This window comes from Sphaeramia orbicularis, chromosome 21 (assembly GCF_902148855.1).
Source record: "Sphaeramia orbicularis chromosome 21, fSphaOr1.1, whole genome shotgun sequence".
In the NCBI taxonomy this organism is placed as follows: Eukaryota; Metazoa; Chordata; class Actinopteri; order Kurtiformes; family Apogonidae; genus Sphaeramia; species Sphaeramia orbicularis.
The window spans coordinates 9,599,932-9,614,232 of NC_043977.1; the positions used below are offsets into that span (position 1 = coordinate 9,599,932).

A 14,301-nucleotide genomic window follows, 5' to 3' on the forward strand; every position below is an offset into this window, starting at 1 on the left:
ACACTTTATCTAAAAGAAGAAATCACATTGTCACGACCGTTTCATGACAGAAGGGAAAAAATATCGTTTTCCAGCTTTATGGAAACAAATGATTTTACTGCTGTCGTCGAGGATGTGATGATGAGATAAATTCATAAAGTGTCGGATCAATCTGACAATCTGATCTGGAACCAGCAAATGAAAATGAAAACTCACAACTTTAATTTTTAATTATGTTTTATTCACCTGTTGGTGTATTTATTCATTGTTGTGTTGTCACATCTCGCTGCCATGGCAACTTATATATATATATATATATATATATATATATATATATATATATATATATATGTATATATATATATATATATATATATATATATATGTAGTTTAATAACCACAGGATAATGATAATTACAATAAAGAGATAATATTAATAGTAGATGTAACAACAATATATGTAATAAGTAATATAAGTATGTACGTAATAATAATAATAATAATAATACATTTCATTTAGTTTAATTCAAGAACTCATCTGTCACTTTGCTGTTGCCACTTTGTTTTATTTGTCTCTTCAACCCTTTGCTGTTTATAGTTATTCTTCATTTATATTTATATTCTATATTTATGGCTATACTGTATATTTATAGTTATATTGTATATTTATAGTCGTATTTTATGTCTATAGTAATATTTTATATTTATAGTTATATTGTATGTTTATAGTTAGTTATAGTCTATATTTATAGTTATATTCTATTTTTTTTAATTAAAAAATTAAAACATTAATTTTTTATATATTTATATTTTTCTCTGTTCGTATTTGTACCGTAGGCCTTAGAGTTTTGCAGTTTCATTCTTCTATATGTTCTGTACATATAGAAAAACTGACAATACAGCTGACTTTAACTTTGAATATAACATTAACCATTTAATTAAAACCATTTTTAACTAAAATACTCTTGAATGTATTCAGTGTTTAGTTGAATTATAGGTTTTATATTTGACACAGTTAGACGTTTTTCTGCAGAAATCGAATCCAATGTGTTGTTTGTGGGTCGATGTTTGTCCTGAAGGTCAGATGTGAGGTTGGTGCTGATGTGAAGTGCTCTTGGTAGGTTTGTGAGTCTTTTGTGTGCTGTTGTGTGTCTTTGTGAGTCCTTTGTGCGTTGTTGTGTGTCTTTGTCGTCCCTGTTCCTTGGCCTGGGGCTGGGACAGACCTCCTCTCTGTCTTTTCACATCTCCATTAGTTCCTTTGTCCCGTCGTCCCCTCAGGTGTTTGTGTGTCTTTGCGCCTTGTGTTGTGTTGTATGTGTGTGTTTGTGGGTCCGCAGTGACATACATTAGTGTCCTCCACTCCATCTTTGTCTTTCCCGCAGAGTTTACTCCTCTGTGCAGATGAAAACCTGGTGTTTGCAGGTTTGCTGATTTTCACGTGGCCACATTAACAGAAATAAAGACTGATGAAAGTGTTTCACACTCGGATGAACAATAACACACTGAAGCTCTTTGTTAGTTCCTGAAAAGCTGACATACATTTGGACATGGAGGCTTTTATGGAACTGGCTCTGGTTCATCCAAACTACACATTCATCTGCTGCTTTAATGTGTCTGTACATTGAACATTATAGTAGAATCTATAGATGGAAATGTGTAGAAAAAGACACTGTGTTTTATGAGGTTTATGTTGTTTGTTTATTCCAGTGTGCAATGTTTGCTTGTTGCTGGGGTAATTAGTTTTCTAAATGCTATATTTATTATTATTATTATCACCATTTTATATATATATATATATATATATATATATATATATATATATATATATATATATATATATATATATATATGTGTGTGTGTGTGTATGTGTGTGTGTATTTATATATATATATATATATATATATATATATATATATATATATATATATATATATGTGTGTGTGTGTGTGTATGTAAGTATGTATTTATATAAGTATGTATGTATGTATGTATGTATGTATCATAACTGAGCTACTTATTTATTATTATTTATTATTATTATTACTACTTCATTTATTTCCACTAGAACTTTGTAATGTGTTTTTCACTGTTTTATTTATAGTTATTGTTATTACTGTTTTCTTTCCTTTCATCTTTTAATGTTTCTTATATGTGTACATTTAGTGTTGTGCTGATACAGGAACATTAATTTGCTGAGGGATCAATAAAGTTCTATCTAATCTAATCTAATCTAATCTAATCTAATCTGATCTAATCATATTATGTAAATTTAGTTTCCATGAGTGCTGCTTTAACTTTCACTCAGATTGAAAATATTTCCAGTTTTTAAACCTCATTGCTCTTCTTTTTCTACTCCTACTCATCCATCGTTACCACTTCCAAAACTAAATATATGACTATATATAGACTCACAGATTCACTTTTAAAGGCCAAGAAAAACTGCATCGGATGATTCACCAGTTGCAGTATTCGTCGGATCATGTAAAACATTTATGTGTGAGATGATGATTCTCACACTGATCACATGTAAATGAAAAGGTTCAGGTCAGAGTTCAACAAACCATGAGGATGTTCAAGGAAAAACCCTGAAGTATTGTAATGTGCAACACAGGATGTGATGATTTAACCCTTTTTTTAGTCCACTGTGTCTCTGGTGCCACAAACATATGCTATTGACTAAATCCAAATGTCATTTTTTTATCTGAGATTGGGTTCTTTCTATTGGTCTATAACACATTAGGCTGGGGGTCTGCATTGGCTGAGGGGGAGGGATGGAAGTGGGCGGGGCTTAGAGCAGCAGAGAGCAGTCAGTGAGAGAGAGATGGAAGATTTTTATTACTTTTATTAGTGTTGTAACAATGTTTTAGTGGTGGATTCTTGTAAATAAATGTATATAATAGTATTAGTGCTGTTTTGGAGTCTTCTATTAGTGTGTTTCACTGTTTATATATATATATATATATATATATATATATATATATATATATATATATATAGAGAGAGAGAGAGAGAGAGAGAGAGAGAGAGAGAGAGAGAGAGAGCGCTATTTAGGGCATAAACAGATGCAGTGTCTGTATTTGAGTCAGATGATGGATGTTTTTGTCAGTCAAATGAGGGGCTCTGTTTACAACTAGACAGAAAGTGAACACAGACTATCAAACAGGATAAACATAACATGTGCACTTGAAAACCCTCGGCCTGACTTATCAGGCGTACTACTGCCCCCAGTGGTCTGACTTATCAGTGCATGCCAAAGTTTTTGGACAGACGGACGGACGGACAACCAACTGATGACAATACTCTGCGACCAGTGTGGCCGAGAGTAAAAATGACTAGAAAGAACTAAAAAGAAGAAGAACATGGACACAGAATGATTGAGACAAACTACAGTGTTGGAACTGAAAGATGGAAAATAGTTGAAAATTTATTTCTACAATCTCATAAAGTTTCATTGTGAACATTTACAGTTGCTTTTTATAATAAATATAATAAAAATTCTACTCATTTTTTTTTTGGCAAAAAACACTGTATTAAGCATTTAATCCACATAATAATGATAATTAATGGACACATACAAAATGTTAAGTTCTTCCTGAAAAAAGGTATAAAAGAATTGAAAAAAAACCCCAAACATTTTCTGACACTTTTACTGAAACAACAACACAGACATGTAGGCCTGTTATAATGGTAGTCATTTTAGGGATAAGATTCAGACTGTTAATAAAAGGGTAAATGTCAGGTGGGTTCAGAGCGTCTGAGACCATGGTCCTGCAGCAGAAACACCAACATGAGATGATGGTTCTATTAGTAGTTATTAGTAAAAATGACCTCTTCTCATCCACAGACGAGGCAGACGACACTGTATGTGGTTCACATCCATCCAACAGGAGCTGAAGTCACTCTGAAATCTGTATTTTTCTACAGCTTTAATCCTTCAAGCATGAATTATGAAAGTGTGCATAATCTGCTCACCTGGATACCTGAAGGTTAATGTACCTGAGTTAACTTAGGGGTTATTTTCATCAGTACTGCTTTTGCATCATAGTATAAATAAAACAACAATAAATACTACATGTAAATACAATATACAACCCTGTACAGTGTACATAAAATACAGTAAAATACAAAATTAGATATGTTAGACATTAAAAAGTACGACATAATATATAGTTAAAATCATATTACAGGATCAGGGTCAGTGAACACATCATCTATAATCCATCTTTTGTAGGTGAGTCGTTGCACAAACATGACCTTCAGTATGGATTTACAAACTCTGACAATAAAAACCGACTGGAACCAGTTAAAATACAGCATGAACTGAACAGTCAGGACAGTCACTTTAGTGTTTCTTTCATGCTTTTGTGTGTATATGGTTTGTGTATTGATGAGCCTGATTTTTCATTTTTAATTCTGTAAAAGTGGGTCTTGACTGTGATCGTGGGAAAACGTTGAAACAACTGAAACCACTTGGCATAATGTAAACACTGAGTTTATGATCATTTTGGGATGCTTTTATGTACTAGTACTATAAATAGCTCCTTTTAATGCTGCCCTTGTGTTGAAAGTTGACCAGTGATTTATTAGTTGCATGTGTTTTCTTCAGATGGCCTGATATGAGATGCTGTAAACAAGCGCATGTGATAAATGTGAGGATTTTCTCAAGAAAGAGTCAAAACCACTTCAGTTTCAATAATTATTTTAATGCAGAACTACACGTTTATTGCCATACTCTGGATCAGACTCTTAACAGGGCGGTTTAGATGGTCTTTTTCTCTTAAATATCTGTTTTTTCCATAAAGCAGAACAGATTTAAGGGCTGATGAGGTCCAGGTTTTGCCCTCTAGTGGCAGAAAGGGGAAGTAGTTCAGAGGCTGACCACTCATTTAATACAGACTTAACCCTTAAAGATCCAAATGTATGTTTTATAGTCACTGCCAAGTTAACGTTTCTCTTTATTTAACCTTTCCTAAGGGATTTATCACCATTTATTTTAATATTACCCTATGTATTTTGCGTTTTTCAGTGTTAATCATGTATTTTCTTATATTTAATTCACTGATTGTGTAGATGTTCATTAAAACTCAGAGTTGATCCAAAGGTTATTATATCAAAACAGAGAAAAATGAAGAAAAAAGGATTTTTTTTTTCTGTAAAATAAGTTGTTAACTGAACATAAAAACAAATTTTTAGTACATTATTTTGTCCATTTTTTATCCATTTTGTTCATTTTATTAGTTTTTGTACTTTTTTTTTTTTTTTGCCTCTTTTATTATTTTTTCTTCAGTTTTGTTTTGTTTTGGGGTTTTTTGTTCAGTTTGTGGCTTATTTTGTTCATATTACATTATGTTGTTGATTTACTATTCATTTTTGTTTAATTTGTTGCTTTATTCTTTTACTTCATTTTAGTAATTTTTTGCTTACTTTTTGTGTTATTTATTATTTTATAAATGTTTTAATTTGTTTTTGTTATTTATTTTACGTATACATATTTAGTGCCTTTTTAGCCATTTTATTGATTATTTCATCACTATTTTTGTTAATTTTGTGCATTCTTTTGTTCATCCTCTTAATTTTTTTTTTGTTTGTTTTTATGTTCATTCTTTTGGTTATTTGATTCATTTTATTGATATTTTAGTTTATTTTCTGGATTATGTTTCATTTTACTTATTATTTTCTTGATTTATTATTAATTTCTGTCTATTTTATTGATCATTTTGGCTGTTTTTGTTCATCTCGTTGGTTATTTTATAAATTTGTACTTATTTTTAGTCCATTTTTGCTCATATTTACATTATTTATTATTTTGTACATTTTTTACATTAATTTTTGTACATTTTTATTTCACTGCGGAGCCTCTGAACATCCAAATGGGTCATATCTGATGACCATGAAAAGATGACAAACTGTATTTTACTCCAATTTACACCAATATTGGTAGGATTAGTGGATCAACAGGTATTAAACAGTTTATATCAGTAGATGGTTTTGGTTTTTAGGTGTTTGACATTATTTTTTCTACAGTGTGTGAACGTCTGAGATCAGAAGTCACCGGTTTTCCTTCTTCTTCTGTTGTGAAGCCGTGACCTGCTTTTATCAGAACAGATTCTTGTGTTCAGTCAGGAGTCACACTGAGGCTGTAGTGTGTGTGTGTGTGTGTGTGTGTGTGTGTGTGTGTGTGTGTGTGTTGTTGTGTGTCTGTGTGGGATTATAACCCACAGCTGGCCTCTCTGATTACTGACTGCCTGGTCAGCTCGGATTAGACACACACACAAACACACAAAAGTACAGGTGAATATACACATTCCATTTCAGCCTCAGATCACTGACTTGCTCTTTCTTTGTGTGCGTCTTCCACGGTGTGTGTTTGTGTGCGATCGTGTAACATTTGTATCTGTAATGAGGATGTAAATATGTTTCCAGTCAAATAGAGTTAAATGTGGTTTTAAGGTCAGGGTTCAGGTCCATGAAGTCTGTGGGAAATGATTGCGAATCGGTGTAATGTCGCCTAAACACATCGACACAACATGCCTGTGTGTATTTATTTATCTGTGTGTATGTGTGTAATTCCCAGCTCAATAGAGCAGATATATTTAATCCTTCCCTCGCTGAAGCTGATGTCAGCATCAGCTGGATCTGGGTGGTTGAATGTGTGTGTGTGTGTGTGTGTTTCTTAGCTAATTCATCACAGTGCAGATTAACCAGCTGTCTGCACAACATAAAGTCGAGCACTAACAACCAGCTGGAGCAGAGACGAGGCAGGTAGGACGAGGTTCAGACTCACATGACAAATGAGGAGTTTGTAAAGAATGAAAACGGAGCAGGGAGGCATTAAAACCTTCAACACGACCTCCTGGTGGAGGAGGTGGAGGATGCATGAGGTTGTATGTCTGTAATGCAATGCAATGTGAGTAATCAGATCTGTAAATGGGAACTGAGATTTACAAGTGGACTCACATCTGTAAATGTAAATGTACACATCACTGAAAACTCTCATTTGGAACAGTAGTAGTTTGTGTTTTAGGTTTTTACGTCTTGGTTTGTGTTGTTTTTATGCTCATTTCCTTCTTGCATTGTGTAGATTACTATATATAGTTAATGTGCAGGATGTGTGGTCCAAGGACTGAGTCCTGAGGTACTCCTTTTCATGCACATTTTGTTTTTGGGTTATGTAGAATCTGTAAATATGTAGATAAATCTTCTACATATCATCGCCATCTCCCTTCCATTACCTTTATTAGTCAATTCTGAACTCAATTTTTTTTTTTTTTTTTTTTTTATCACTGTGATGTGATATTGTCTCTTTTTCTTTTATTGTATTTTTACCAGGTGTAGGTGTTGATTCTAGTGATTTTTTCCATTTTATTTTCTCTTAATAAATTTAATAATTTAATATAGTATTTCTATAATTGCCTGTATATTCTTCTTTTTACCTTTGTTCAGAACAGTAACTCACTTACTGTTCTGATTATCCCATTTGGTTTACAAAAATACTTATTAGTAGTAGTAGTAGTAGTAGTAGTAGTTGTAGTTGTCAAGATCTGTAAAAGTAAATGTAGATATTAAAGCCTAATTTCGTGTCTAAAAACTAATGTCGAGATGGAAATAAATCTCCCAGCTCAATGTTACTTCTGTTTCTGGCCTTATTGTATATGTATATAGAGTTTATATTGCATTTAAATGTATCTAGAGTTTCTTCTTTTAGTTTTTCTTCTTTTTTTTATTATATCTTGTATTTATAATTCTCTAGAGACAACTCATGGCAAAGAATTCCTTGTATGTGTTTACATACTTGGCAAATAAAGTTAATTCTGATTCTGATGAAGCAGCTGAAAAAAAGCTCAGAAGAAAATGTTGATTTTTGTTGTCATGCAAAGAAATCAATGAAAAGTAAAAGAAACACATGATAAATGTGTCTAAAATGGACCTATTTTTAAAGTTAAATTCACTAAAAATGAAAATACTCCTCATAACTGCTGGTGTTTCTGTTTCAGCAGGGTTTTCAGTAAATAAATCACTGTTGTAGTTGTAGTATTTGTACGTTTGTGGAAAAACCACCTTATTTTTGTGTCCCAGTCGGTTTCCTTCGTCCTGAAATTTAAAAAAAACCTTTCCTGACTTCATGGTCCCTGTTGGATGTTCCTGATCCGATCTAAACTCTGACCGTAAAACCTTCCATTCGCACCGTTTCTACTTTGTGAACGTGTGTCATGAGGTAAAAATAAAAGCGGGAGTGAGCGCGTGCACCCTGTCAGAGGTCATGTGACTTGGCGGGGCCGAGCGGTCGACAGATGGACGCCGTCGTCATGGTTCGACCGACACAGTAACACACAGAGGAGCGGTACGTCATCACTGTCGCCGTTCATCCGGTGGCATCGGCCCCTCCACGCCCTCTCCTGTCTGCGCCCATGTGTGGTTTTACGTCTCTGTCACTGATCACATGTGATTTACCTGCACATTAGACCCTTTGATCAACTATTATTGGTGGAAATGAGTTGTTTGTCTCTAACCTGGTCTAATCCATCTGTCCTTTATGTAGAAAAATCCAATTCCATTTCCAGTTACTGGATCTACTGGTGTTCAATGACATAAATTCACCAAAGACAAACAATGAACAGTTATTTATGGACCTGAACGTCTGTTATCTGTGTTTTCTGTGACATTTAAGGAGAATATGTAAACAGACAGGAGGGAAAACTGTCATATGTAGGAATTTAATATTTGACAAAACCATCAGAACCACTGATTTGTACCACATTTACGTTTAAACTTTACGATCGACTGTCCTCATCAGATGGATTAACTTTTGGTTTTTAGTTATTTTTGATGTTCTGATGGTTATTACCTCTTCCTCTTCTTCCTCCTCCTCTTCTTCTTCCTCCTCTTCCTGCTCCTCTTCCTCCTCCTCTTCCTCTTCTTCCTCCTCCTCTTCTTCTTCCTACTCCTCTTCTCCTCCTCTTCCTCTTCTTCCTCCTCCTCTTCTTCTTCCTCCTCTTCTTCCTCCTCTTCCTCCTCCTTCTTCCTCCTCCTCCTCTTCCTTCTCCTCTTCCTCCTCTTCCTCCTCTTCTTCCTCCTCTTCCTCATCCTTCTTCCTCCTCTTCCTCCTCCTCTTCCTCCTCTTCTTCCTCCTCTTCCTCCTCCTTCTTCCTCCTCTTCCTCCTCTTCTTCCTCCTCTTCCTCCTCCTTCTTCCTCCTCCTCTTCTTCCTCTTCTTCCTTCACCTCTTCCTCCTCTTCTTCCTCCTCTTCCTCCTCCTTCTTCCTCCTCTTCCTCCACCTCTTCCTCCTCTTCTTCCTCCTCCTCCTCTTCTTCCTCTTCTTCCTCCACCTCTTCCTCCTCTTCTTCCTCCTCCTCCTCCTCTTCCTCCTCTTCCTCCTCCTCTTCTTCCTCCTCTTCCTCCTCCTCCTCAGGGATGAAGACTCCTCTGAGCCCATCTCAGCTCCTTGACAGTGGGCAGGTCTTCGCTTTCGGAGGCATCTGTCATGACTTGATGAACACACCCACTCCCGCGTCCATCAGCCTGTCAGCCCAGCAGACTCCGCCTCCAGGTGATTGACAGGTCCCACCCCGTCCATGTGTATTGGTGTTTGTCGTCCATGTGCTTGGTTGCGACCCAGTTTTGGTTCTGTTCCAGGTCCGGGTGGGTCCTACTCTCTGTGTGAGGTCTGTAACCTCCAGCTGACGTCCACCGCCCAGGCTCAGATTCACTACAACGGACGCTCTCACCTGCGCCGAGTACGACAGCTGCAGGCCGGAGACAGGGTGCAGCAGCCGGCAGGTAACGCATACGGGCTGGTCATGTGACTGTGGCGGCGCTGACCATAAAAACACCACCTCTGTTAAGAACAAAACAACGCTTTCAGAAAATTAAACATGTAAAACAACTGGTGAACCCAGTGAAACAGGCCAAAGGTTCCCATCTGAAATACACCTGGGGTTAAAGCAGCCTGGGAATACCCCCCGTCCCAGATTATACCCCCCTGGGCCAGATTATGCCCGCCCCCCCGGGCCAGATTATGCCCCTCCTGGGCCTGATTCTACTTCAAAACATCTTCATATGATCTAAAAAGTGAGTCTTCTATAATATAACCACTAAAACCGAAGGTGACATTTAAATTCTTCACTTAAATCTTGAAACTTTCCTTAGAATTCCTCAGAAATACTGATGACAGGAAGTGGAAATAGATTAGATTAGATTAGATTAGATTAGATTAGATTAGATTAGATTAGATTAGACTTTGATTCAATAATGGGAAAATTCACTGGTCAAGGCAGCAACAGAATAAAGTGCAAGAAAAAATGTGCGGCACAAAGAGAGTGCAAAAGACAAACATTATAATTCATTCATTCATTCATTTTCTGAACCCGCTTTATCCTCACTAGGGTCACGGGGGTCACTGGAGCCTATCCCAGCTACTTATGGGCAAAGGCGGGGTTCACCCTGGACATGTCATCGGTTCATCACAGGGTTGAACATATAGAGACAAACAACCAGTCACTCTCACATTCACACCTACAGGCAATGTAGATTAACCAATTAACCCATCAGTGCATGTCTTTGGATGGTGGGAGGACGACAGAGTACCCGAAGAGAACCCATGGAGACACAGGGAGAACATACAAACTCCACACAGAAAATAATAATCATAATAATAACTATAATTTTAATAATAGCAGTTACTAATGAAACTCTATAAGGTATATATATATATATATATATATATATATATATATATATATATATATATATATATATATATATATATATATATATATATATATAAGAGTAGAACTGTAATATGTCAGACATATGAAATGGTCACTTCCTGTTTCTGAAGTGGGCGTGGCCTTAAGGAATGAAATTTGAGGTAGATCTCAAATAAAGTCAATTTTCTTCTGATCGTTTTAATGTCAAAATGTTTAGATGATGATGTGGATTGAGGATATATGTGTTATATAATAATATTTACTTCAGCTGTAAATATCGTTCACATCTTCCATTTCTGTATTTTTTCTGGATCTGTCCAGTCGGTCCTTGGTCTACATCTGTCCACCAGGACTGAGGACGATCATTTCAGTGGATTTTGTGTAAATCTGCTGAGAAACAGAGGATCTGTCCGTCAGTTCTGTTCTGCTGCGAGTGCTGACGGCTTGGTTTACAGTTCGATAATCCTGCTGACAGACAGACGGACATGATCACATAATCTCCTCTGCAGACATAATAACGCTGATTTCTTATGAGCATTAGCTGCTCATCACACCGCTGCAGAAACACCAACAAAAAAAACCAAAACAGTTCTATTATTGAACCTTGTTTTAAAGGTCATATGAAATGGTCACTTCCTGTTTCTTAAGCGGGTGTGGCCGTAACACTTTGATGGATGAATTATGAGAACCTTAGCCAAGATTGTTTTTGTCCTGTTTTTATTCCTCTTTTTTTAGGCATGAAAAAAACAATGCAATTGCATTTTTTTTTTTAAATGAATCTATTTTTCATGTAGTTCAATAAATGTCCACTCATCTATAGTTTAAATATGTATTTAACAAACCAGTATCAGAAAATAATGAAAACTATGACATAAAAACATTTTTAATGCTGATAATCATTGATGTTTTCACACATTTTAACGTTTTCTAATATTAGTTGTTACTCATTTTATGGAGAGAAAAGTTTATGTAGTGTCATAGTTTCTGTCAGGAAAAAATGTGTTTTATTCAAATAAATCCAGACTCTGAAGTCGGATTCAGCAGATTTTGCGAACTGTTAATCACACCTGTCAATCAAAGTCTGACCTGAGGTCTGATTAATGCAGGAAAAATTCAACAACGGACATGATCACATAAAACTAATGAGACCAGAATGACTCAAAGAAGTTCAGTGTATGTCAAGAGTCTGCACTTTTTGTAACAGCCCCTAGTGGCCATCAGCAGTAATACAACTTAGCCAAGATTCTGACATGACGACACAATTTTATAAACCTTTTTGTTTAAAAAACAAACCTGTTTATTCCACTCTAATACCAATTCTCCATTGATTTCCAGTAAAACATGTTAGTGCAGATCAGGTTTATCCAGAACAGTAAAGTTACAGTAATGGTATGAATTACAGTGTAAATACAGCCAGTGATGCATGGTGTATAATTTAGTCGGCATGGGATTAACTGCAAATTTCTTCAAATATAAAATACATTTGTGTAATTTTGACTAATGATATTAATCCTTAGATGTTACTTGATGCTTCCATATTTTTTCTACCTTCAGGGGTGTCCTGATATAGAAGGATTTACAAAATATTCCTGGGATGTTCGGCATTTCCGACTTCCTGTCGGCCATCTTGGTTATGAGTAAAAAAAAAAGCACTTTCCATGACTGGCCAATAGGTGTCAGTGTATGGAATGATGCACAAGTGTCCACTGTGTTGGCTGATATGGAACTAAAATGACCAAACCCATGAATATATAAGAGAACCACTGTAGAATAAATGAACACTGGAGTCAACACGAGGATTGAAAGGGTTAATGGATGGATGTAGATGAATAGTTTATGTTCCCAGAGAAATAAAATCAAATAAAGTAAATTTTCTCCAGATCATGTTAATGTGAGAATATTTAGAAGATGATGTTGTAAATGTTGTTCACATCCTCTATTGGAATAAATAGAACAGTGTGTAGAGTGTCTCCTAAAGGGGCAGGGCTTGGAGGAACCATGTGACACTAAAACAGGAAGTGACTCCAGTATAGCTAACAACTAGAGGTCCTTGAACACATCGTTGGCATCGTGGCATTCCATTATGCTCTTTTGCGTTCTAATGTCTCCATCCTGTCTTTGTTTGCAGGTGGTCAGTCCAGGACTCTGCCCCAGACCACAGGACTAGCCCCACCCACATGCCTAAGCTCCACCCTCAGTGCTTCACCCACTACCGCTGCAGGTAGGACCACTGCGTTTTCTGTCTTAACTCCACCACTTGAACGCACTACAAGGTTTCACTTTAGTTTGTGTTACTGCTCTGACATTGTCACGGTAACATGTGGGTTGTCATGGAAACCAGACGCATTGTGTGACTATGTTACATGAGTCGTAACAGCTGCTGCCTCTGGACGTCACATACTGACCTAAAATGGATGAAACTACCCTGTGTTCACGCTAACTGTAAGCCCCGCCCCAACACCTGTCAGTCATGTTGTCAAGCTGTCACATGACACTGATGAATTGCTGTTTTCACTACAACACCTTTACAGACGTTTTTCCAGATGTTTTTGTTCTAAATTTTTCTTCTAAATTAAACCTCGAAGCTGCAAAGAGAGTAATTTTAGAGGAAAAACAGTAACAGTAATTCACATTTTATCTCACCGGCCGATTGGCCCTGAACTGTTGGGAGCACGCTGTATCTGTCGCAGTCGAATATTAAAAAGGTGCCTTTCCTTCTAATGGTCCATATTTTGATGGTTTATAACATGTAAATGGTCATAGATATCAATATAGATACTATAGATCACTGATAGGAAGTCATATATGGACTTTCATTTGGGTCCATGACCTTTGACCTTGAGTGACCTGGAAGGGGACCTTGATTCAGATAAAACATGACATACAAGGACATTGGAACTATTTTTGTCTTTGTAGCTTTGTAAAAGTCACTTGGCATTTAATGGATTATGACAGTTAGTTGTTTGTCTGAAATGTTGAGTGTGTCTCAAAACTCAAATATCTTATTTGATCCAGGACCCAAAGTTCAAGAAAGAAATCAGGAAATAATCAAATCTGAGAATTTAGACTTTTATTAAAAACTACTTTAGCTGATTTATCATTTTTTATAGTTGTCAGTAACTGAATTGTTGGGAAATTACTGATGAATTGATTGGAACATTTGGCTGATGAGGGTCTATATATTTTTTCCATTTATTGTTTATTGATGTTGGTGGAGACCAAAACTGAGCTAAAAGGACATGGATTTATTCACACGAAATCTGATTGAGTGATAATATCATCATCTCAGTTACAGTTGTAAATATGTCCCAGTTGTGTTTGGAGCTCGTTTTGCTGCCCCCTTGTGACCAAACATTCAGTATTCACACCTTCATTGTGACATGGTACCTGTAGGCTCCAGTTCATCCTTTTTCTATAGACTGTGCACTTTCAGACTCCGTGTTAGTTCGTCTGTGGTCATGGTCATAGTGTTTGTGGCGCCCTCTGCTGATTCGATACGACTGGAATAGTTACCTCCGCCAAGGAGGTTATGTTTTTGCCAGGGTTTGTTTGTTTGTTTGTCTGTCTGTTTGTTTGTTTGTCTGTCCGTTAGTGTGCAACATAACTCAAAAAGTTA

The 14,301-nt window shown here is 36.1% G+C and overlaps 1 protein-coding gene across 3 annotated transcripts in view; it reads left to right on the forward strand.

Annotated features, from left to right (window-relative positions):
* znf385b (zinc finger protein 385B) overlaps window positions 1-14,301 on the forward strand; it is a 73,292-nt gene that overhangs the window by 19,380 nt on the left and 39,611 nt on the right. Inside the window, exons 1-4 of one of the 3 annotated variants that reach the window (XM_030125050.1) lie at window positions 6,790-6,886; window positions 9,389-9,526; window positions 9,613-9,756; window positions 12,814-12,906. In XM_030125050.1, the coding sequence (XP_029980910.1) occupies window positions 6,856-6,886; window positions 9,389-9,526; window positions 9,613-9,756; window positions 12,814-12,906 (406 nt within the window). In that variant the 5' untranslated portion in view covers window positions 6,790-6,855. Of the gene's footprint in view, window positions 1-6,789; window positions 6,887-9,388; window positions 9,527-9,612; window positions 9,757-12,813; window positions 12,907-14,301 lie in introns of those variants that run through there. The other 2 variants (XM_030125048.1, XM_030125051.1) reach the window with 2 other exon arrangements.